This window comes from Lagopus muta, chromosome 10 (assembly GCF_023343835.1).
Source record: "Lagopus muta isolate bLagMut1 chromosome 10, bLagMut1 primary, whole genome shotgun sequence".
Classification (NCBI taxonomy): domain Eukaryota; kingdom Metazoa; phylum Chordata; class Aves; order Galliformes; family Phasianidae; genus Lagopus; species Lagopus muta.
Window position 1 is genome coordinate 564150 of NC_064442.1, and position 25130 is coordinate 589279.

The 25130-nt window shown below is 49.6% G+C and overlaps 2 protein-coding genes and 1 long non-coding RNA gene across 6 annotated transcripts in view; 2 read left to right on the plus strand and 1 right to left on the minus strand.

Moving 5' to 3' along the window:
• The window catches only part of GOLM2 (golgi membrane protein 2), a 21386-nt gene extending 17810 nt beyond the window's left edge, over positions 1-3576 (plus strand). For both annotated transcript variants that reach the window (XM_048955652.1, XM_048955653.1), the window contains one exon: positions 1897-3576. In XM_048955652.1, coding sequence (XP_048811609.1) covers positions 1897-1970 — 74 coding nt within the window. In that variant the 3' untranslated portion in view covers positions 1971-3576. The remainder of the gene's footprint in view (positions 1-1896) is intronic.
• LOC125697961 (uncharacterized) lies at positions 2425-11564 on the minus strand. Of its 3 annotated transcripts, none has more exons than XR_007379031.1 (3): positions 6718-11564; positions 4690-6032; positions 2425-4032 (listed from the first exon to the last, which is right to left on the minus strand). It is a non-coding gene; the product is annotated as an uncharacterized LOC125697961 (long non-coding RNA). The 3 variants fall into 3 exon arrangements; XR_007379030.1 differs by having other exon boundaries at positions 4690-4805; positions 5658-11564; XR_007379029.1 differs by having other exon boundaries at positions 4690-11564.
• Positions 11565-11959: 395 nt separating this feature from the next.
• Positions 11960-25130, plus strand: part of CTDSPL2 (CTD small phosphatase like 2) — a 38149-nt gene continuing 24978 nt past the window's right edge. Inside the window, exon 1 of the mRNA XM_048955651.1 lies at positions 11960-12146. The gene's annotated coding sequence lies outside the window, so the exon portion shown is untranslated. The remainder of the gene's footprint in view (positions 12147-25130) is intronic.

Here is a 25130-nt window from a genome sequence, read left to right on the forward strand (position 1 = left end):
TGGAGGAGTTGTTATAATTGTTTGGAGGTTATAAAAAGAAAAACCCACTGAATTTCTGCCTCAAAACTATTAGGAAAACATCACGTGGTTCTGCGTTAGGCTGGAACAAAGCATCTGGTATGTGTAAACAAAGCAGTTTGGTTAAATGTGTTTTTCTGTTACCACTAAAATTGCATGGGCCTTATGTTGAAATATAAGGAAAACAGAGAAGTTTGGGAGATGCCCTCCTGTGAACACCAGCATCCAAACTGGCATTTCTTCTTTCAGTTCACCTGTTTGAAATGCAAAGTGAAACGTACACTGCTGGCTTCTGCACCAGTAGATGTTCTGTGGTGGCAGATTATACCAATCAAGTGATGCCCACATGCTTTATTAGTGGCTTCTTCCAAACAACAGCGTGTGTCACGCAGATAAACAAGCCTGTGCCAGTGGCTGTAGCTGCTGGTGTACCTGCTTCACTTGTGGGCTGATAATAAACTTGTGACTGTTTTAGAGCTTCAGACAGGTTATCGTCAAGCGATCAGCTTAGTAAACTTGTGGAGGGGCAGCTGATGGCAGTCACTTGAACTCTGCTTTCTGCTCCTGTGAACTAGTGTCCTTCACCTGGGTGTAAGGCACACTGTGAGCTTTGCAATGCAGCAGAAGCTTCTTGGTTAAAACACACTGGACTTTCAGGACCTCTCTTCCTGTGGGACCACGCAGGAGCCATCTCAATGACGGCAGCCAGAATAACGTGCCTCAGTAGTTCTTGCAAGAGATGCTTCAAAATATTTTCCTTGATTTTACTTTTTTTTGTGCACTACAGTAAATGAATACAGCGAGGATGAGCAAGTTTTGAGCGTTTATGATTTTTCACGAGCCTCCAAGTCCCAGGACTAGGAGTCAAGAAGTGGGAGAGCAGCAGGAAGCAGGCGTGTGGGACCTGCAGCGTGGAACGCCTTCATTCGCTCTCCCAGCCAGGGACGAAGCAGCAGCCACCCTGCAGAGCAGCAGAGCTGCGGCGCTCCGGGCGCTTTGCATCAGCTGCAGGCTGCTCTGCATGCGCTGCCCTGCTGCTCTGCTGCACTCTGCTTCCTGGCTGAGCTGCAGAACAACAGCATGTTTAAGAGCAGATGTTTCGATGGGTGATGATGGCTGTTTATTTACTGCTTGGTAGCCTGACTGGATGGTTGTGTTTTGGCTGTGAAGAATGCATCGCTGATTCCTAGCAAGGCTGAGGGAACACAGATTTCTATTGATAAGAAGCATGGAAAGGTTGAATGCTGCTTTTTGTGCTTTTAAGAGTCCTTCAAGTTTTATACTTGAGTCTGATATGCAGGATAGCAGTCTGTAACAATGCTGATAGCACAGGCAATTCAGAGTATCATTTTTCAAACCTAAGGCGTAAGCTGGAAGAGTATCAGCTCCTCTGCAGTTTGTTCAGAGCCTTGGAGGAGGCTCACAAGGACTCCTCTGTGCTGGTCCTGCATGGTTCCCAACCTCTGGTAAAACCCTGCAGCGTTTCAACTCTGCCAACTTGTAACCCGTGCTGATGTAACCTTCCAACATTGCAGAGACTTTCTGGTTGGCTTTTAGTGGGAGAGTTTCAAGCCCATAAAGGAACATTCCCAATTTACAGTAGTTCTGCAATCCCTCAAGTCATCAGATGTCTGAGATGCAGTTGGAACAAAGCTGGAGATGCTCAGTAGTGCGCAGTCACAGTTTGCCAGTGGGGACAAACCCCCAGGTGCTGCCAGCAGGCAGGGCCTTGTGCTGCCCTGTTGTCCTAGGGGACTTCATTCCCACAGGCAGACGAGGTGCAGGTGGATGAGTTAGCACTGTGTTCATGGGAAAGCTTGCTTAATCTTTTGTTTCATTACCATCACATGAGAATTGGTCTGAATATTTCCATTGCAGATGATGAAGAAAGAGACCTACAGAACGACCTCGTCGATTACAGCAAGCCGCGCTTTGGTGACGGTGTTCTTTAAGGCTTGAGTTAATTGGGAAATGCAGATGAGATCTCAGCTGAAGAACTTGAAGTGCTGCAAAACTGAACCATTTTTACTTTGCCGTTTCATACTTTAAAACAAACTGATAATTAAAGATAAGTATGCTCAAAGTTAGGGAAGCAACAGAAGGAAACAGTTCTGTACATATGTACATAGTTGTACTATTGCAAATTGTATTAAAATGACATTTTTGTTGTTACATTGAGCCAATTACTTAGACTGTACCTTATCTGTAAGAATCTTGACATTTAAAACAATATTATAAATAGGGGCCGAGTTGTTTCTGCAAATTAGAAACCTTTGTAAACTGGAGAACTTGTACAGTTTGTATCTCATGTACCAAATACACTGTGGAAACAATGTACAGCCAGAGGACTCCTTTTCTACAGTAATTCCTGTATGAGCAAAAATACTCTGCTTTTTTCATGAGTGCTGTGTGTTTTGTGTTTTGCAGGTGAGCTATTGTTTGAGAATGAAAACTGAATGCTTCAAAATTGCTCCTTCTTGGATGTAGGTGAGGAAGGACAGTGGCACAGGCCTCAGAACAAGCACCATTTTGATTCTCACGTACAGTGACCAAAACTCATAGCCAGAGCTGCAGATCAGTGGCAGCAGAGTTCCAGTCATTTGATACATCCTGAGAAAGTTGTGTAACTAATAGCTTATCTTAAAAGCTGATATAAATAATTCAACACAGCTTGTAGGGGATCTTTGTGCACGTGTTAAAGGAGAGAGAGCAGGTAGTGTGGGGATGGGGGAGGGAAGAAATCTGCATCAGCACTGCAGGAACCTGAAGGGAAGGCACAACCCCTACCCTCCCTAAATACCTTGTATGCAGAGTTTAACTGTTCCAAGAGACTCCATCCTGTGTTGCAGTCACTCAAGTTCATTTACAATGTAATACTTTGGTACAGATCTCTCCAACCATCTGCCACTTCCACCTTTGCTTTTGTGTCTCCGGCCAGTTTGTAAGTTAGATACTTTTTGTATTATGTGTTGAGCACTTTCTGTATTTTATGGAGATGATTCTGTTGATTTACAGTAGTGGAAAATGAGGTTATTAACCCAACCTGCTTCTCCAAAAGGGCTACTGTGAAAAGAAATTACAGGACCTTTGACATGGGTGATGGTACTCTCTCTGTACTCAGGTTCCAGTCTGAAATAACAGTCTTGCTTGATGCCCATTCAGTGGACCTTTTACATTTCAGAAGTTGCATGATTTTTGTTTTGCTACATTATTCTGCTAATGAGTCTTAAAACATACGAGAAATAAAACATCACATTCTGGTGATGCCTTGCAGTGGTTGGGTTTTTTTCCTCTGGTGGTGGTGTTTGAGGCCTGACTTCTTCATTACGTGTCTGAGAGGCGGGGGGGGGAGCAGCCCTCAAAGCAAAGCACTGGGCCTGCTCTGCATTAGATCCATTCTAACATCACACAGGAAGAAAAACCTGTACCAGGATTCTAAGAATAGCAGTCACAGTAAATGCCATATTTAAGCATTGCATTTTTTTGGTCTTAAAATGTAATTTCACCCTGAATTAGGTGTTCTAATATATTGGGATCTAATAAATTGTTTAAAGTTTGTGAGGCTTCTGGCTCTTTTGTTTCCTTCTGCAGCCATATCAAAGTGATCGTGGCTCCTGAAAATCAGATTAACACAGGAGCTGAGTAGTCTGGCATAGCAGCAGTGGTTACAGCTGCTTGCTAAAAGCCAACTCCCAGGGCAGTGAGGTGAGGACCTTCCTCCAAGCCATACAAACCTTCTTGTCCTATCAGGACAATTACACTGTTGGATATTTTTAAGCAACATGTGAGCTTCAAATGCAGTACCTGTGTAGTGGGTGTGAATGTGGGTACCAACCTTGGCAGCAACTCCTGAGCTGCTGTAACAGGTAGACAAGAATAACTTGGCATCGCTGTACCTGCTGTAACATCCTCCCACAATCCCTGGCTGTAGGGTCTCTGGTGTTGTGCCATACAAAAACTTCTCTGGGCAGCTCTTTGCACGTTGCTTCTGCGCTGCATTTCCATCCTTGAAGCCTGTGAGACCGTTGGTCAGACAGGTTACTGTGGAGGTGTACAGGGAGAAGCCTACAACCACACTGCCCTTGGTAAGTGCCCACATACACACTGAGGTCAGTAACCTGTTATTATGGGCAGCACACTGTGCATGAATTGTAGGCTTGCTTTACCCCAGTGTTTTGGGAGACCAACTGAAGCAGAGCCCGTACAGAAGCATGGTTTGATCCCCATGGGTGCCCTTTTAAGGAATCTGGTTTTGGTCACTAGGTGCTCTACCCTTCATTATTTAGTGATCCGCTGTTTAAAGAATTTTATTTCTAAGGGGAATTGTTCTGTCAAACAAATTCCACTTGAGTGAAAAAAAGTCTGTGTTCTTCTGGGTAAGTGCCAATGTTTTTAGAGCAGTTTTCTTTTTTGTGGTGGCATCATTACAGCTGTTGTCTACACCATCTCCCCTCCCACGCCGGCAGTGGCTGCTTCCCTACCTCAGCAGTTAGCCCCGTACCCCCACCTCATCCCCTTTCTCCTTTAGGCCTGCAGTTCTGCCTTACTGTCCTTTCCCAGCCCTTCTGAACCGCATCACTGCTGGGTGCAGCGAAGCGCCGCAGCGTTCTGTGGCTGTGCCTCCCCTCCCCTCAGCCAGCCCTTCCCATCACTTCACACTGCAGCACCGACCTCCAGCTCCGTGCCTTTCCTTTAACATGTTGCCCTTCACCAGCTGGGAGCCACTGCTCTAGAGGACTTGGGACATCCAGTTCATATTGAAGACAGACATCTATGCATGGCTTGAGCTAGAAAACACATACAAATGTCCGAGTCACTAAGCTGAAGACGCAAGACTCCAAACAGAGGAGTCTTCATCTTCCAAGGATCCCCGGGGCGCTCTGCCCTCAGCTCCATACAGTTGTGCTCATTGCACACTGCCTGCAGTCAGTCCTGCGCTGATCCCGTGTTCAGCTGGGATAACTGCCTCGCCTGCAAGCCGGCTCTTCTAAAGCACGCGTCCTCAGAGGCAAACAGCTCAAAGAAATGGCACCTGCTTCATTTCTACATGCTGCTAAAGATTCCAAACAATCAGCTCTGTGTTCCCTGAGCCATTATATGTTAAAAAGAAAAGTTTGCCAACTAGCTTAAATCTGTAGTTTTATCCAATACCTCCTTCACCTTTTTTCCAGTAGAGGCCTAAAGAAGTGATGAAAATGTGACAGCTTTCAGGTATGTGGAAGAGAACAAGCTAGAAAAAAATGCAACTCATGCATTTTCTAATAAAGTTCCTTCAGACAAAGGCTCACTTAGAAAACATATAAATCATGGACCTGGCAGTGTGCATGGTCTATAGGTCTAGTATGCATAGGTCTATACCTAATGTGTTCACGGCACATCGGTTAGCACCACAAGATCAGCTCATGAGTAGCAATATGAATGACTAACCTCTCTGGATTTTATTTTTTACATCCAGTTTTGAAATCCTGAAGCCATTTCTCTGAGCTGATACCCGTTTCCATGGAAACAGCAGCACACAAAATGTTGACATATTTCAGAGAGCGCTACTCAAATATCTGCTTCCCTCAAACCATCATCTGAACTTCAGAACAGCATTTGGTGCATGCGGTGGAACTGCTTTACAAGGAAAATCAAGGCACCTTTAAGTGATGGCCCAGGCCAGATGTTGTTGTTTGAGCAGTGTTTCCATACAGCTAAAGCAGCGTGCAGCTCCTCGAGTTCCTGTTTTAAGGCTTGTGTATGAGCAGCTTTTCGTCCACATGGCAGTGCATGGAAGGAGTCCATGCTGAAAAGCAGCAAACGAGACCAACAGACCTCATCCTAGCTTCTCATAAGCTCACATCCCTCTTTCATACGCGCTTCCAGGGGCTTCAGTTTGCCTTGCCATTTTGCAGTGCTGAGTGCTCAGCATCGTCACTGCTAAGAGGTCAGGAAGCGTGGTGAAGATGAGCGCTGTGCCAACAAGCTGAGCTCCTGGCCGTGCTGGTGGGAAGAGGACTGCATCTGAAACTGGACTAGAAAGCACAGGTTAGTTCAGTTGCTCTAGTTTTTGTACACCAAGTTTTCATTACTTTCTTCCTTTTCCTCCGCTTACTCAGGTTCATAAAGAGTAACAGCTGCACCTAGCACAGCCCTGCAAGCACACACCAAACCAGGCGATGGTTAGTCATTGAAAAACGGGTTTCCTACTGATTTGAGATCTAAGGGAAACAGAGAAAGCTTTATTCAAATGCAATGAGAAAAATCTATGTTTTACCCCAGGCTACATCTGAGCAACCTATATTAACTTGTGAGACACGTGGCCAACTATTTCATTCTTTCTTAAAGACACCCCGTATTTTAAAAGGTGAAAAACACTTGCATTTTACAGCTGAAGGGGACAATGCTTTTGGAGGAGAAAGTGCCTCTGCCTCCAATTCCTCATCATCTCCCCCATTTCCCATCGGAGGACAGTGGGTACGGAGCACCCAAAGGGTCCCCGATCTGCCCCAACCCCCGTAGCACAGGGAACTGCTCCTCCTGCTTCGTGCTCACCCAATACAGGTACCTGTGGCCAAGTGGGGGATAAGAATTAGAACAGCTTTTACAAAAGTAAAGCTTGGAAACAAGCAAAACAAAACAAAAGTACAGAAATGAGCATTTTATAAAAGTCTCAAGCAGCATACAAGAAACAAGCAGCTTCTGAAAGCATGCACTTACCTGGAAACCCTCCACACAATTCAGCCCTTTTCTGCTTTCTTCTCTCCATTTCAAAAGCCCAAGGCTGTAATGGCCACAATGGCTGCCGGGTCACAGGGCAGAAAGGGAGTAAGAAATGCCTGCACTTCCACACTGCCTGAAGGAGTTCTGATGTCAACCAAGAAGTTGTGGGGGTGAGCTGGTGTTCAAAAACGCCTGCAGTATTTCTGTTGTCCCAGCCTCCAAACGGCAGCAGAACTGAGGAGCTGCAGAGCTGAACCAAATGCGGGCAGCTCAGAGCTCAGCCTGCTGGAGTGCTGTCCTTCAGGGACCAGATGCAGAGCCCAGCTCCAGTGCAGTAAGGGGGGATGACAGCAGAATGCTTGTGAGCTACCCGCATCCATGTGTAAATCTCTACCAGCCTAATTAAGAGTTTTACGGCTTCAACGCACAGTACAGATACCAACCAACGTGTAACAGCCACATGAGGAAGCTCCTCCAACACGCAGAGCTGACAGCACACCAAGGACCAAGGAAATCCCTGCAATTGTCCCATTTACTAAAGATTTCAGATGCAAAGACAGAAAAGAACGAAGCGCCTCTTCGCTCTGCATAAATAACCAAACCTGTAAAAGGCCAATTATGAAAAGCTGTAGGTTAAAAGCACAAGTCCATGGAAATGAATGTTCTGATGCCAAAAATATTTTGCTCAAGGTTAAACTGAAAACATACATATTCCTAAGCCATTTTTGCTCAGTGAGAGATTGCAGTACTTTGTTTTATGCCCAGCCCCAAAGAGAAATCTGACTTGAAGAGGCATTAGCGTACAAACAGGGCAGGAACTTTCAGAGCTTTGGCAACTGTTACTCCGTTACAGACAGCTCAAATCAATTCTGGTAAACACCAGAGAAGAAAATACCTGCGCTTCTGTGTAAAATATGAGTGCTCTCACACCTCAGGGACGTACATGGGATTTGAAGCTGGTGGAAATTCAGCATGTTGAAACGAGGGAAAACAGCCACCAGCACCCAGCTCACGTTCTCTGCCACGGCTATTTTCCTTTCCTCCTCTCCTCCCCTGGCCCAAAGAAGGGTTGGAGATGAGACCAAGTTTTCCTCTTAAGACTATTTAATTCAGTTTTAAATCTGTTACGCATGGAGTGAGAGCGGCGTCTGCCCTGCAGAGCGGGAAAAGCCTCACACTGCACTGACACGAGTTCCAGGTACCCCTGTAAGTAACCAAAGGAAAGCAATCAGCAGCCAGCCGGAGGCCTTTCTGCCAAGCCTGACGGCTGATTTCAACAACAGTGAGACATCCAAGTTCCTGCAGTGAACAGTCAAAGAAATACTGCATTTATTCTAGTTAGCTCCAGCCACCCAGTTCTATTTATGGATTTTCAGTAGGCAGCTTTTCCCAAAGCTTTCCCCAAGCTCCATGGATCCCACAGAAGCAAAGACTCGCTGTTGAAGCTGACCTCCTTGAAAAGTAGGAAACCCAAAGTGTGGCTTCCACCTGATGGAACAGAACCACATTTTCCAGAACTGCCGGAGTTGCAAAGGGCATTCTGCTGAAATTATTTCCAGACTAAGGTGACAAGACGAAAATGACACTAAATAACTAATGAGTGACATATTTTATTAATTGTTAAGAGTTTACATTTTCATACAGACAAACTCATAAACAGTGAAAAATGCAAGGCCTACAGAACAAAAGAACTCTAGTAAGCAAGCACTTTGCAATAGAAGATTACATGTTTTCAGTGATTCACAGCATGATCTGCCTGGGAAACACACAGGGTTGGCTAAGCTGCATACAGGTTGTCATGCACTTCTGCTTCAGTTTAATTATATCTGCAGCAGACTCTGCACAAGCAATCAAATCCTGAAAACTCTGCAATAAAAGGCTGAAGCAAGCCCCTCACGTGTGCTCTGCTGTACGAGCTGCCGAGGCAAAGCCCACACAGAAAAGGAAGAGGAGCCAGCTCGTTATCTGTCACTTTCTGGTGCAGCTCTGGAAAGCTGGCACCCCTCAGCTCCTCTGCACACACAGCCACTCACTGCTCACTTCAGACTCCGGCGGATCTGCCTGAACAAACACGTGTGTGTGTACTTGTGGTATGCCGAGAACTCACCGCCACCCTCAGCTGCACTCCTTCCCAAGCAGAAGAAGTAAGGCTGAGTGCTTCTAACAGCTCGTCTCACCATGCAGAAACAGTGCAGTGTTCTGCAGCAGCTCGAACCTTCTGGCTGACTCCAGCACCAAGGACACTGTGCCTCTCCAACACAGCACTGGTTTAAAGAGAAAGTGGGGCACGTATACCTATTTACTGGATTACACTGGGACTTTCAGACACACAGAATCAGGGTTATGGTACGTGTGCAAGGACTTGTGCCAATGCAGGAACACGAACACTCCCAGTCCTGCCACCCAAATCTAACTCTTCCCACGGGGCAGCGAAGGCTTGCTCGTATGGACACTCCACAGTTCAACCTCCTGCAATCGGACTGACTGCTGAAGGATGCGTTTTCATCCCTGGCAGATTGCTCCATGGCTGCAGACACCTCAAAGATGTTCTGTGCTAAATCGAACACACGTTTCAGTTGGTTTAAATTCACGCTTGCCTTTGTGTCTGAAGAGGCGCACAGCACCATATGAATTCTGGCTCCCTCGCTAAGTGCAAGCAGTCAGAACAGTAAGTCTGTAGCTGCTCCTGGACAGACAGATTGCATGACAGACGTCTGGGCATGCAGAGCAAGCACAGCCTGCGAGCTGCTCCTCAAGTAAGTCAAGTCCGTGGTTGTTCACCTACTGAACAAAGCGTATTCCCTTCAGATAAGCAAGAGAAATAACAAGTACTAGAAATAGATAATTTTAAAATTCTTTCACCCAAACAAGAATTGCTTTGTTTAAACAACTATTTCTCACAGCCATGGAAGTGAGCCCTGTAAAAAACACGGCACCTGAAGGCAGGTGTATGCAGCAGCTCACCAAGAGCTGGGCTCACGCACATGTTATCTCTGTGACAAACAAGGAAGTGACTCTAAACAAGTCCTTCGCAGTGAGCACAAAGCCAGCAGGCCAGCAAGACTTGAGAACAGCAAAAAGAGTTGGGAGGAAGTCACGAAGAACGGCCGTTCAAATGAACATTAACAGAGTATAACATTTCAACACCGCGCAACACTGCTGGCAACGACGGATTTTTTTCCCTCAGTGAAGAAAACACGCACCTAGAATATCTCAGTTGGCAGTCCCTGCAATTGACTGCCAAGGGAAGAACCCGCCGTCGCCGATGCAGAGCCCCTTCTGAAGCAAGCTGCCTTCCAAGCTTCCCATGCCTCGTGTGCACACCCGGCAGCACCGCTCAGCTCCTTGTGGCACAGTGCGCTCCCACTTTATGAGTGAGGAACAGGTCACAGCAGGTGGACCTTTGAACTTGAGCAGTACGACTTCATGTATCCTCACCTGACACGTGACAAAGCTCACAACCCTTCTGGTCCAACAGCACCCCCCGCCCCTGCTCTGAACCAGGCACTGACCGCTGCGGATACAGAAAAGCACAGTTCTTATTCCCTACAGATTACCAAGTCACATGCTTCAGCATCTTCAAAACGTTTTCTTGGCTTCTGCTGCGAATGCAGGAGGTGCTTTTTGTGTTCTTACAAATATCTGTGTGCTTTGAATGCTGCTGAATGGTTTCCTCTGGCAGTTAGTTTCATTATAATTACATAGCTTGGAAAAGCCTCGCCACCTATTGTTTTTCAAAACTCCCACTTGATGAGTACCATTGAATGTCCTTTTGGGCTTGTACTATGAGACATCACAGAGTTACCCTGCCATACTCCTCTTAATGGACTGTCAGACAGTCGTAATTAAGTTTTACCAGCTTTCCAAGCTAACCTTTCCCACAGCCTGTGCTTACTAATGTGTTTAGAAATACTGTAATGCTCTACAGGAACAAGGCCTGTTCTGAATAACGACTGCACTGCTTCCACCGCAGCTTTACTCCCCGCTTCCTGGAGAAACGAAGGTAAAATCAGTTCCATGATGTCTTCTCCTAGGAAAGCGAGAGTTTTGTGATAAAATTTTAAACCAATTCTTGGCTCCGCAGCAGCTGATGTGATTCTGTTTAACAAACCAATAGATAAGTGACAAGAGAGCCAGGAGTTCTGTAACACAACTCAGGTCTGAAACCTGTGGGGGTGTCAACGGGTATCGGAGAAGGAAGAAGAGCACCCCGAGCAGGTTTGTGCACACGGGTGCATGAGAGAACGTGCATCCGAGCGACAACTTGAGAAGCTGTCCGAAGGTCGTACAACAATGGTGTGAGAACCACGGATTTGCGGATGAAAGCACTCCCAGCCATTAGGAGAGGCGAGGCCGGCAGCTCAGCGGGCTGTAAGCCCTCAGTGCCAACCCAGCACCGCCTGCTCTCCTGGACGGGACGGTCAGGATGCTGCGTCCTCAACATCTCACACGAGAGGCCGCCGAGAATTAAAAAAGTAAAGCGGGAACGAAACTTCGCGTCGGACCGTCCGGGTGTCCCGAAGCAACGGCTCTGATCGCAGCGCCGCGGCTCGGAAACGATGGGAACGCCGCAGGAGCCGGGCGGGAGGGCAGAGCGAGCGGCCGGCCGGGTCCGGTAACCTGGCGGGGAGCCTCGCAAGGCCGGGCAGCGCCGCGTGGCCGCTTCATCCCAGGCAGCGCGGCAGAACGCCGCTCCCGCCACCGCGCTCCTCCGACCCCAGCGCCTGCCGCGGGGCTGCGCGGGCCGGAGAGCCAAGCGCGGGGCGGCGATGCCCCCGGCCGAACCTCCCGGAGCGCCCCGCCCCCCCGCTCCTCCCTCACAGGTTCCCCTCCTCCCGCCCGGCTCGCGCCCTCCCCGCCCCTCAGCCGCTCACCTCCCCCCTCGCCCCTTCCCGCCTCACCTCACCTCAGCTCGGAGCGCAGCTCGGCCCTACAGGCGCTTCACCGCCGCACCTCCTCCTTCCTGTCCTCCTCGCGAGGCCCCTCAGCGCCACCCGCCGCTCCCGGCCCGGGGAAGAGAAGGAGGAGGAGCGGGAGGCGGCTGCCCGCTGCCCGGCCCGCTCCGCTCCACTCCCTCAGCCCGGCCGCCCCGGGGCGCCGCTCCCCACGCGAGGCCCCGCTCCCTCCTTCCCGGCCCGCCCCGCCGCCGCCGTGCCCGGGCCCCCCGCCTCCTCCTCCTCCTCCTCCTCCTCCTCCTCCCCCGACCGGGCTGCGCCTGCGCGGCGGCCCCTCTCCCCATCCGGGTCCCTTCGTGCGGTGTAGCAGGTCGGTAGGCGGGAAATGGCGACTGGCTGCTGAGCGGCCGCGGAGCGCCGAGCCCCGGCGGCGGTGTAAACACAGCACCGCCCGCACGGCCCGGCCTGGCCCGCACCGCCCGCTCGCCGGGGACTCGTCCGGCGGGGCCCGCCCGGCTCCCCGCGCCGCAGGTGAGTGACGCGGCGGCGGCGGGGTCCCAGCCCGGGATCGGGCGGGCGGCGCGGGGCGGCCGCTCCGGAGCGCGCGGCGGAGCTCGGACCGGGGCCCGCGGGAGGGAACCGCGCGTCCCGCTGCGCCGCCCGCTCCTCCCGGCCCGGCCCGCGCCCAGCCCTCATCCCGCGCCGTGCGGAGCGGGCCCGCGGCTGTCACCCCGCGCCGCCTCCCCGCCCCGGGCCGAGGCCTGCGGGGCGCCCCGGGCCCCGCGTGCGGGGGGGGCGGCGGGGCGGGCGCGTCCCGGCCGGGCGGGCTCCTGGGGCGGCCGGCGGTCCCCGCCGTGCTCGGGCCGTGCCCCGCGCCGGGAGCCCCTCGCCGAGCCGGGCGCCGGTGTGGGCGCGGCGGGGCTCCTCCCGCGGGGGTCGGCGGCTCCGTCCTGGCTCGGGGCCCCGCCGCGGGGCAGCCCGGTGCTCGGCGTGCCGCCTCGCCCGTCCATTCGCCACCGCTCGGTGCGACGGGGCGCGGCGGCACGTGAGGACGGGTCTCGGCGCTTCGGCGCCGTTCGGCGGGTTCTGCCCCGGCGCTGTGCTTTGCGGCGGCGGCCGTGGCTCGCGATCCCGTCCCGAGCCTGTTGCTTCTGGGTGCGTTCCTTTTGGTCCTCCGGTTACGTTGCGCTTCTGAAAGTGCTTTTGAGGTGGTACGCATCGACTTTGCCTTTCTTGCTAAGTTTCCACGGTTACGATACGACGGCCCTCCGAGGGGATCTCTAGGAGTAACCGTTGCTCTGCCGCCTTGGGAGAGTTGTGGCCTCTTTTGCTGTGTCTCCATCAGTAAAGTGGGGATAATAATACCTCTGAGAGTTGTTACAAGAAGTAGTTAATGTTTGTAGAGGGCTTAAAAGACCTAAGTGTTATTAATTAAGCCCCATGACACATTAAGGTAAGAGTTAGTGAATCAGGTTTACACATGGATGAACTGAGGCAGGAAGAGATTATGATGTAGCTGGAGTAACGTATTGGATCTGTGACAATAACAGAAAACAAGTCTTAACTGCTTCATGCTGTAGGCGCAAGTGAGCAGTTCCATTCACGAGGTACTTCCAAAACCATCTCCCCTCCCTCTGCAGCCCCCGGCTGCCCCAGACCAAAGCTCTTCTACCTTCCCTTTGCTTGTGGGACTTCCAGGTGAATGGGTGGCTCCAGGGACACTTGTGGTTTGCCTGCTTAAAAGCGATTCAACAGTTTTCATAACAAGATGTATGTTCTAGGATGCAAGCCAAATCCAGACTTGAATTCCATAAAACATTCTCCATTTTTCCCCTGAAAACATTATGTGGAACTTAGTTAAGACTTGATCGTGTTCCAGTCAGTGGAGTATGCACTGAAGCTGACATTCCTGCTTCATCTGAAAAGCTCCTTCGTTAAAGAAAAACCCAGTTGTCATTCTGTCCCCCCAGGTTTAGTGAGAGATCACTTTTTTTTCTTCAGATGTAAACACCCCGCTTATGTTGGAACTGTGTGCGTTTTCGTCATGTAAAGGTGATTTTCCAACTTCAGACTTCCACTCCCAGCGCTGATTCCCAGCACACCGACGTGACGCTGCTGCGGGCTGAGCCGTGTTACGTGATACAAAATGTCCTGAGCTCCAGAGGAGAGATGTTCCATCTTACCCAGCTGCTCCGCAGTGTATCGCAGTCACTTCTTTGATCACTTGTAATGTTGCCGAGGTGACACCGACAAAAATACTATTATGCAGAAAACTGAGAATCGCTTTTTCCTCTCCTGACAGTTTTCTATGCAGATATCTCATTCCTGTGTTAGAAACCTTTTCATAGGTGTAAGTGGAGCAATAACTTGGAGTGCTTGCATGTTTTTGCTAATACTGGAAGTGGGGATGTTTTGGCAGGAGCTCCCAAGAAAAGGCAAAACAGCATGCATCAAGCAGGATTGGAATTTGGCAGAAATTTAAAATTGATGTGCATTTCTAGACATCTGTATACTCTGACAGCAACTTGAGACTTCTTGCCCTCTGGAAAGGACAGCTGGAGGTTCCAGAGCATCTTCAGATGACTTTAAGCCTGCAATTTAAAACACTGTAGATGTGAAACCGAATATGCTTTTTCCAGTTTAGGAGTTTGTGGCTCCTCTCTGTTCAGTCGCTGCACAGCTCTTACGTACCCATGTGTTTTAGTTCTTGGGGCAGCCGGTTCCTAGGGAACAGCCTTTGGATGTGGCTGATACCAGCACGGAACAGCTGGGGTCAGAGGCTGCGCCCTCCCTGCCCAGCAGCATTCCCCTCAATGCGTGCTGTTTGGCTCAGAGCTGTGAGTGGATCAGATGCGATGATTCTTACTCTTACGAGCCCGCGGAGTAAAGAGCCAAGTCGGAATGAAACTCCTTCCTTTGTTAGCAGTTTGCATTCCCACTACAGTGTTGGCACCGATCCCTTGCAGATTTTAAGTGGAAATTGTTTTTTGTCTATTGTATGCAAAGAGTTCATTTGATGTTTATACATCCCAGATAAGTCTTCAGAAAGTGCGAATAGGCGCCATGAGCACCTTGGTGGTGAATCGCACTGAGGCTGGCTTGGTGCTTTCAGGGGGCAGTGCTGGCGCTGAGCGATGCTGCCTGCTGTCCTGCAATTCGTGCCCCAGGTGGTTGCTGGCGTGCGGTGCCAGGTGCAGCACATCACTTCTGGCTGCAACGGGGAGAACCCCACACGCAGATGCTTGAAAGCGAGCCAGCATTACATGTTGTTTGCACGTTGCGTTGCTGAGATAGCGATTATTTATTAGTGTAGAAAAATAAATATTTTACATTCACAGATGACATATTCAATAACACTTGAAAAATTAAGCATGAAATCATCCCCAATCGCAGGCTGGATAGTTGTTTCCCAGTTGGCATTCTTAACTTTTTTGTAAATAGATTACTTCCTAATCAGATCAGCTTCAATAATTACTTTGATTAAAGTCCTCTTAACTATGGAAAATAAGAAGTTGTTTCATCTCACCTCACGATCCAGGGAGAGCAGTCGTCAGGACGCTCTGGTGTAGAACAGTGAGCTGAGGAAGCCTGAGGTGTATTTCCACCTCCAGCAGCACTGCAGGCGTGTGTCCCCAGCTGCCCCTCGTGCTGCCCTCGTGCTGGGGCTGGGATGAGCAGTGGGAAGCAAACATACAGCTGTCATGGGCAGAAATGACTGGGCAGCCACATCGATCTCTGCTGTATTGTGACCAAAAGGATGCAGCTCCCTATGGGCAGAGTTGGATCTGTGTGCGTCTGGGTGGGAATAACCCCACAGCTGGTGTCTGGAAGGCACCTCTCTGTCCCAGCTGCTTTAAGGAGTGCTCTGCCCATGATGAGGAGTGGATGCTCAGGTTGCTTGTAAGAGACAACAGAAAGGGAAGTTATCCCAAATGTTCCAAACTCCCTTCTGAATTCACATCTTTTGTTAGGTGAGCAATGCAGTTAGAGGGAATAAAGCACCTCATAGTTTTGAATGTAAAATATTGTATCAGTGTAACTTCAAGATAAGGATTACGATGGAAATGAAAGGAGTTGTTAAATCCACAGCATCTAGAAAGGAAGCTGTCTGCTTACCTACAGTAGTACAAGGCTAAAATAAATATCCTACCATTCACTGCTGATACACAAGGTGTATGTAGAAAAAAGTTACACAACTAAAACATTTGGACTGGAATTTACCAGCGTATGCAAATACACGCACCTATACACACAAACGTGCGGCAGCAGCGCAGCACGCGTGGCATTATCAGCAGAGGAAGGCAAAGAAAGCAATACTGTAGGGCATGTGAGCATTTCTGAAGCCTGCCATGAAAGAAAAGGAGCCTGCCTTGATTTAGGCTGTGTTTAAGGATGGCTAATTGAAGTTAGTAAATTAACGGGAGCTCGGATCAAATCAGAGCAGTTCTAAGCAATTTGGCTTTAGCTGTGCTGATTCAGTCTAAGTCATAACTCAGTTTACTTTAGGCCATTCTAAAATATGATTGCTTTCATTCACCCTGTATTTTAGGCGGTGCTAATTAGAGGAAGGCAGGTAATTCAATCTCAGGATTAGGCTGTACCACAAGGGCTGCGTTGGCACGGCGATAGGCGCCTTGTTAGCGGTACAGCCCTGCACAAAGGGGTTCCGTGTGCCAGCACGAGCTGCACTCATGCTCACTAGGAGGCTTGTTGCTTTAGCTGTGTTGATTACAGCGATTCACCATTTCCCCATTGCTTTTCCATTCCTGCTGGCCGGAACAGCCCAGGTTGGACCCGTGGCTGGGCACAGCGAGGCAGGTATCCTTGGTCTGGCCAGGGCTTTGTGGGTGCCTGTGTCTGCAGAGCTGAATGTGAGCATGTGTAGGTCTGTACATCTCGCTGCATTGCTGGGATCCTGCCTCGCCCCCGGCAGTTTCCTCCCAGCTTGCTCTTCTGTAGTTTAGCACTCAGAGGCAGTGGTGTTGTATTTGCTGATTCAGGAAGGAGTGGGCTGACGAGGTAACAGAGCTGCTGCCTGCGTTTTCCTTTGCGCTCCCTGCGTCTTCCGATGCCCTGCTCACACTAGCAGTGTCCCTTTTCACCCTTTGAAACACCTTCTCTTTGTTCTGTGCCTGATGGAGCTCCCTGGGGTACAGGAGCTGCCCTGGCCGTGGTTGAACACCTTTGGGCTGCGTTGGGTGTCCTCTGCTCGGTGGCACTGCTGCATCTGCTGCCTGTGCTGCACGGCGGGGAGGTGAGGGGAGCTTGAGAGCGTTAGGAGTTACATGGGCAGCAGTGAGCTGTGTGTGCTTTTGCCAATGAGAGGAGACGTACAGTGTAGCCTGCAGTGTTAAGGTTTGCTTTTTGAGAAAGAAAGGAGGTAATTTGTAAATAGCAGCAATACCGGTGTGAATGTTAATGGTACTTACAGGCTTTGTGTAAGCTAGATTTAAGTATACTGTACTTGACTGAATTGTGTAGCTCGATTCATTTGACACCTTCTTAAACTCAAGACCAAGCAGTTGTAATTAAACCAATTTAAAGATGATTGGGAGGTCTTGTTATTTTGCTATCAAGACAGAATCCATGAACGTTAAAGAAGAAAAGCAAGTCGGTGGAATCTTTATGCTTTAAATTTATGCTCTTAAAAATGCAGATTTGGAAGAAACTTTTGGAGAGTTGAAGGTAGCTGAAGTGATGTTCTTAGACGGCTGTAATTGCTGTATTTAGAGCTCCTCAGTTGTATGTTGCTTAGGGACTAGAAAGCTTAGGAGAACACTTAAGGAAAGGCCCTTGAGAGCTCATCTGGAAAATGGATAAGGTTCCAGGTGAAGAGGTGCCACGCTTAACTGTTGTAATTATACTGTTGGATTTACTTGAAAGTAATCCTCTCATGATAGTAGATTGGTTTATTATATATGCAAAATATATTTGATGCTGTTCATTCTCAAAGATTAATAGTGTAAAAAATATCCCAAGTCAGTTAGCATAGTATGGTTCCAAGTCATAAAACAGTCTAAGAAATGAAGGTTTGTCAGCAGTGGTCTGTGCTGTCAAAGTTAAGAAGGTCGGTGCTGAGGGCGGCTTTGGGCCAGAGGGCTGCAGCTGAGCTGTGTCCCAGTGCAGTACGGGGCTGGCACACTGCTTTGGGCAGCTCACACCAGCTCCCAGCCAAAGAGGGGAGGCGGTTGTACTTTAAACATCATCTTGTGATAGGAGAAAGCAGGAGGTGCTGCGCTGCTTTGGAAGTTCTTGTTTGTGTGTGATCCTGTGAGAGCAGCGAGATAGGGGAGCGGCTGATGGAAGCAGGGCAGACCTGATGGGAGGCAGGAAGGGGAGGAGGGTTGGAGCCTCCCGTCAGCTTCAGAGAGAAGTGAATCGAGTAAAATGTAAGCAAGGTTTTCTCAGTGCCCAGATGGATGCCTTTGGCCCACAGTCTGGGTTCCATAGCACAGCGCTGCTCCTTCCCTGGGGCCGGGTGGCTGGTGCTGTGCTCTGTGCAGCCTGCTGACTTGGTTCTGCTTGCAGCAGGTGTGTGTTGGAACTCATCTGCCTCGTGTTTGTCCTCCGCATTCAAAGGAAGTGTTGAACAAAACTCAGTTTTGTTTTGTAAAATGTATGGCTGATAAGGCTGGGGTAAAGTACCTCTTTTTCATTTCAAAGCACAGTATTTTTAAGCTGTGTAAGAGTGCTGGTCCTTTGCAGTGTTCAGGGACAGAAGATGCTGACCTGTGAACGGCGTGCCCAGCGTTTTGCCTTCCCAAGCTCTTTTGTTGTCATATCATGTCAGAAGTGAGGATTCTTCTTGGAAAGACAATTGCAAGCCAAAATAATCCGGCTGGCCACTCGAACAGTAAGAGTGCGTAAAGCCTGGCTTCCCATGGCCTCACGCTGTTGATTTTCTGGAATGCTGTAGGATCGTGTTGGAGATTTCTCTTCCTCTGCCGGGTTGGGTTGGTGCTGTGAGTGGTTCTGCAGTGACCAGGGCAGGATGGGCAGACATGGCTGTGGGCAGGGTGATGGGATGGGCCGTGTTTTCCCTGGAAGCCAGGCTGTAAAAAAAATCATCAAGTGTGTTAGGCAAAGCTTACCCGTGTTTTTGCTAAATAATACGGCTCTTCAAAGCAGACAATAAGCAAATGAAACCCTGACATACAGTGCTGTTGCTTTATAAATTTATGGCTGAATAATCTCTGTTAAAATAACTTGCCAGCAAATACAAGAACCATTTTAAACCCAGATGATGCCAGTGACCACACCAACAAACCAGCCTGGCAGCAGGCTGTGGTCCCCAGCAGCTCAGCACAGTCACGCACTGCTTCGATCCCCACCCGTGCTCACACCAGGAGCACACAGGGGATGTGGCTGTGCCCCACAGCTGAGCACTGCCCCACAGCAGGGCTGCATTCCATCCTGCTGCTGGGAACAGCCCTCACCCCTGTGTTCCCTGGAGCATCCAGAGTGCTGCTGATACCCCCATAGCCATGCCCAGGAGCACGCTGCCAGCTGAGCAGCTATGCTGAGCTCTGTGGCTGCAGGTGGGTGATGGTGGCACACTGCTTTAACCCCGCTTAACCCCAGGGCTCTCTAGCGTACTGCTGTAGCTGTCCTGTCCCCTGCTGGGAGCTGTGTGTTTTCATTCTGATCCCCGTTCACGTGTGGAAGCGTTTCAGTTTAGCAAGCTGGCCTGAAAATACAGCTGGCTGTAGGGATGGTGAGTGCCAGCGCTGCTGCAGGGCGGTGCGGGAGCAGCCAGGTGGGCTTGGAGTTGTGGAGCTGCGCTGTCGGAGCAGCAAGCTGCGGCACACGGTGTGAGCTGGGGCTCTGTGCCTGCTGCTCTGCAGAGCTGCGGCCGCACGCCAAAGGGAGCCAGCAGCACAGCCCAGGGAGAGCGGATGGGCAGCTGGAGAGAAACGGCGCCTGGCAGCTCTGTGCTGCTGGGGGATCGCTGAGATACTCAGCCCACCTCTGGTGACAGTGCACGGTGCAGGAGTGTCTCTTGTGCGGGCAGGGATGGGGAGGAAGGAGGCATGGAAATGAGAAAGTGTTCCTTTTGTTTCCAGTAAAGCAGTTTGTAAAGATGAGGAATATTCTTGGAGGTTTCGCTGAGTTGTTTCTCCAGGTGACAAGTGTTGTGTGCTGTGTCATAAAAAGAGAAGGCACGAGGTAATTTATGTTAAATTTGGTATTTAAGTTAGGTCTCCTTAGCGTCAGAAGTGTTCTCCCAGATTATGATGTCATGTAACTGCATCATAATGTAATAAATTAACCTCCATCAGAAAGACTTGCAGTGCTTCAAAATAGAGCGTGGCCATTTCCTAGTCTGTGCTCCTTTTGGAGGGGCTGTGCTTGCTCCCAGTGCTGCAGAATGATTTGAGAAAGGTCCAACAACTGTTGAAGCTCAGGACTGATGTCAGCACTCCTCTTTCTTGCAGATTTCTCCATTTTCAAACATGTAAGTCAGATCTGTGGGACAAGTGTAGAGCTGAACGGGCTTCTGCTGTCTGCTCCACTGCACTTTGCTGGTGTTGCCTGTGGATCTGTGCCCTGTGAAAAAGATGCACGCTTCCCTTTTCTCTGACTCAGAAAGTCTCCCAGCTTGCCAGGCGTACTGAGATGTTGGCTGGTTTTGTGTGTGTGTTCTTCAACATGTAAGCCTGCACCGTACGCAGTAATGACAGTGGTTTTGTAGCTGCTGCCTTCTTTACAAACACCAACTTTCCAGAGGAAGGGAATAGACAAATGGGATCTTCTCTAACGAGAGCAATCCCCTGGTTGTTTGCGGGACCATATCTGCTGCTTTACAGCTATCAAGGAATATTTCCTCGTGTCTCACAGGGCTTGAAGTGCCAGAGAGATGTTAGACCAAACTGGAGGTAACTAGGTTGTGAAATAAATAAGTGAAACGCAGAGTAGAACCAAAGAAGAGTGTGAACATTACAGCATGTTTGAAGGTCGGTTTGGCTTACAAAACTTGTGCTGCTGTTGTTAAATTGTAGTTATTATACTTTGCATAATTGGAATATTGTTTAGAAAGCACACACACCTTTCCCGTGAGCAGCCAGCGATGTTTCCTGTGTGTTTTTCACCCCAAAGAAAAAACTTTTAGTGAAAGAAGAAATGTGGTTTGTTGTCATGGTGTCAGACACCGGCTTCAAGTAAGCTCCTGTGTGTGTGTGTGTGTGTGTTTTAGTTGAAGAAGTGATCTGACAGGGGCACTGCCAGGAGCTGCTGAAGATTTCTGTGGCGGTCAGAATTTCTGACAACATCCTGGCTGCGCTGCTCAGGAAGTGTTGGCCGACCTGTTGGTAGCAGGCGTGCAACAAGAGGGAGATGACTTCCAAAAATAGGCTCCTGTGTGCCTGGCAGCGTGGATTAAATGTCCGCGGAGCGCAGCGCGTCCCGGCAGCTGCTGTGGCCGGAGCCCCTCGGAGCAGCGCCGCTTCTGCTGCAATTTGTCGCTGCTGCTTCGAGCTCGAGTGCTGCAAACTTTGATTTCAAAACATCTCAGCTATTGGTGAGCTCCACAATATCCAGGGATGACTAATGTAAAATTCTTGTCTTGGCAGCATCGGAGACTGTAAATAATATCTTTCTGCTGCAGCAGATTTGGGCTGCGTTCTGAGATTAGCTGTTCTACAATTAACTCGGCTCTCCATTTCTCTTTGTTGGTTGGAGTCTGACCTGAACTGAAAAGGCTGAATTAATGACAAATGTGTACCCGCAGTCACAAAGAGAAAAATATCTTGGCCAGGAGGGAATAAACTTTCAGTTCCAAATGCATGCGGTGTAATCAAAACAAAGCCTTGCTAGCACAGCAGTGGCAAAACAACGGTGCCTAGAAATAGGATTGTGAGCAGAAAAATACGGCAACAGAAAAATTATTTTCTCTTAGGGCCAATTATAAAAAGCCTTCTTCATCCTCGTTTGGATCTTGATGAGAACAACGATTTTTCTGGGGCAGACACTTTGGCTTCAGGAGAGCAGAGTCACACGAGTGAGCCCCAGGCTGATACATGGGGGGACCGGGTTAAAGGAGGGATGGAAGCTCAGGAGCCTCAAGCATGGCGTTCAGAATGATGTACCTTGGTGACCTGAAGGAGGCAGAGGAGAAGAAAAGGAGCTTCCAGGAAACGAGGGCTGTTAGGGTGTGCATGGGAATGGTTCGGTCATGGCCTGACTCAGTGATGGAGCACCTGGTTACGGCATAGCAGCCCTGGGAGGACAGGCGGAAGCGATTCACCTCTGTCGCCAGAAGGGATGGAGCCAGCTCCAAACTTCCCTTGCCTCGTGTGAGAGCTGGCTGCTGCGAGGGAAGCATCTCAGCATGGAGGTTCTCTCCTTTGGAGAGTTCAGTGTGCCCTGATCCTCAGCGAGGGTTGTTTGGTTCCTTCTTCATATACCGGATTGTGACCACTGCCTTTCTTGGGTGATTTAAGGCTGGTTTGAAGCAGCTGTATGTGTTGCCTTTCTCTGCAGGGTGCACTTGCATTGTGCCTGTACTAATTATAATGGCTAACTTGTGTTTTGATGGAACTTGTGTTTTCTCTGGTTTCTCCAGATTTGTAACCACTCACCAGCACTCGGCTACGTTTGGTGTGTTTTGCTGCTTTCACAGACTGCTGTCTTCATATTTTGCTCTTCCTTGCACTACAGGGGCACTACTTCAGTCTTCCTGACCCGTGACTTCCCAGTTGATGGCTGTCTCTCACATAGGTGGTTGTGGAAAAACACGCTGGGAAATCCGAGCAGGGTGACAAGCAATATGTTACGTTGCCAAATATGAAGTGCATCAGCTGAAATAAGATGAAATTACTGTAATTTTCCAGGGCTGGAGAATAAACTGGTTAAAGAAGGGCAGAGGCTCTTTGAGAGGGAGACATCTCAACATTGTTGAGCCAACAAAAAGCATTTCCTTGAAGTTCATGAGGCGCTGTGGGGCCGGTCTGCATGAGAGGCTCGGTCTGTGAGCGATTTCCTCAGCTGTGCTGTGGCTGCAGGTAGGGTCATGCTCACTTTATCTGTTCTGTAGTTCTCCCTCCTCAGCAGGCACAGGCTGATGTGATTTCAGTTCCCCTGGGTTTCCCATGGTGACTCAGGCTTCTGTGTGCACTGCCATGAGGTCAGACATTCCTTGAGAGCATCCCTAGTGCTATGTGGATGGTCTTCAGCCCCCTCAACGAACGCGTCTCCTTGCAGAGATGTTCCTTCCTGCTTGAAATCTGAGTCACTTCGCAGGAATGAAATGTGCTCATGCAGTACAACTGGTGTTATTTGTTTAAAAGGAGATTGGAGTCAACATTCTTCTCAGTTCCTCTTTCTGTGGACCTGTCTGCTGTGGTCCAGCCTGTGTGTCTGGGAATATTTGGATGAAAGAGCTGTGATTTCTCAGCAGAGCTCTGGATCACTTGAACTGATGGCTCTGAGGCTTCACTTTATTTCCCCACTCCAAACTCAGTGACAGGAAGCTGTTATGTTTGACAACAGCTCAGCTTTGTGTGCTCCGATCCCATGTCTGTACCTGCAACACAAGCTGCATGAGTTGGCATTCCTGCTTAAAATCTGAGGAGCAAAGCAGTTGTGCTGCCTTCTTGCCTTTGCATAAGAACGTTCCAAGTGACGTTGTGCAAGTGGTGCGGGAAGAATATCGTGGTTGTTGCAATCAAATGTATTCCATGCTTTTCAGCGTGGTTTGTGTTGCGGGGTGAATTTGTCATACTTAATGGTCATCATCTCCTTGATGGCAAAAATTCTTGTACAGGCACAGTCTCTCAGAGAGGAGAGCAGCTCGTTGGCTGCCTTTTGCCACTTGGAATACAGCTGTGCTCGGGCATATGAAAAAGTACTCTATTACACTGTGCTGCACCCACAGTGAGAGGCTGGTGTAATCCATGGCAGAAGTCACTACAGAACGCTGCAGGAGTTCCTCTCTCCTTGGGCAGCACAGCCCTGGCTCCAGTGCGCGCTCACCGCTTGGGGCACGGCGGCGCTGCCTGCACGGCCGCTGGGCTGAGGAGCTGCAGGCAGAGCAAAGCTGTGTCTGTGTGCTCCCAGCGCTCACCTGGCTGCCATCTGAAGGCTCCTGCAGAGCTCTTCCCAAGCTCACAGCTGGAGCCCCTTGTTTGCTGTGCTGGCACTCGGTGTTACTGCCGAGCCTGCAGTAATGCAGAAATCATCGAACGCTGTGATTTTGGATGTTCTTGTCAGTTTTATCTTCCTACTGTTGATCGCTATTGTTCTTTCACCATCTTAAACCTTCTCCTGCATCAGAAAACCCTAAGCCCTGTAATTATGTGCTCTGTACCTGATTTTCTTTCTATATTTTTTGGAAAAATAGTTAAAACTGTAGTACCAGATGTGGGTAAATGAGAAAAATAAGGAAAATAAGTCATCGTGAACTGAAGAATGTTTGGAGATGGGCTCTTAGAGATCCAAGTCACTTGCAGGGATTTCCATCCCATGGGTGCCCCATACCTGTGTGTGGCATGACGGCTCGGTTTATGGGCAGTGAGCCCATGGGTGATGCAGAAGACAGCTCAAGTTATTTGCTGTTCAGTATATTTGCTGTTCATGCGTTTGCTTGGCTTCGGGCTCGTGATGGTGGGGTAATACTTCAGTACCAGAAGTCAGTGTGAAGCAGTTGCGCTGTTACGCGGTGAGAATTTCGAGCTGCTGGAAGGACCCTGAAAGAGAATCTGCTGGAAAGGAAATGAAGGGATGGGAGTTACTAGGAGCCGGTAAGCAGCGTGCTGCAAACAGCGAGCTTCAGAGTTGTGCAGGCTTTGGCTGTAGTGCAGCTCCTGGCACAGCGAGCGGGTCCAGAGCAAGCAGGTCAGCCTGGCGCGTTCCCTGCAGCCGTGTGTGCAGCCGTGTGTGCAGCCATGTGTGCAGCCATGCCTGGGCTGGAGGCAGGCAGGCGGTGGGTAAGCGGTGTGCAGGGCTGGCTGGCACGGCAGGGAGGAGCCAGGCCCGCTGGTGGCTGTGTGAGGGCACTGCCAGCCCGGCTGCTGGAAGCGTTGGTCTGCTGGCTTCTCTGTGCTGAGCCCTGGTGGCATCCCTGCAGTACAGGTGGAAGAAGTGCCGATACAGCTAACCACATGAGAAGGTGCTTTCAGCAAGCAGAACAAAAAGTTAAAAGAATTCCTGAAGAGGCCGATGTGGAAGCAAATGAAGTTCCCTTTCCAGAGCGTGGAAGGGCTGGAGCTCCTGGGAGATTGTAAGAATGTTTTGAACATGGCAAAGCAGTGTTGTTTTCCTCTAACTTCGTTCCAGCACATTGCTAACTGTTTAGCTTGAACGTTGATATATTTAGACTCCTTGGTTTAAAAGTTTAATGGGCATTTTCTGTCTCAGACTGTAATTCCTGCTGGTACCAGTCGGTACTTCTTCCGAATACCTGAATGCTGACAAATTGTAACTGTATTTGGGAATTTTTTTCAGGCACCTGTGATAATGATTTGGTTAACTCACGCTGCTCAGTCAATGAGAATGTGCTAAAAAATAATGCTCTTCTGA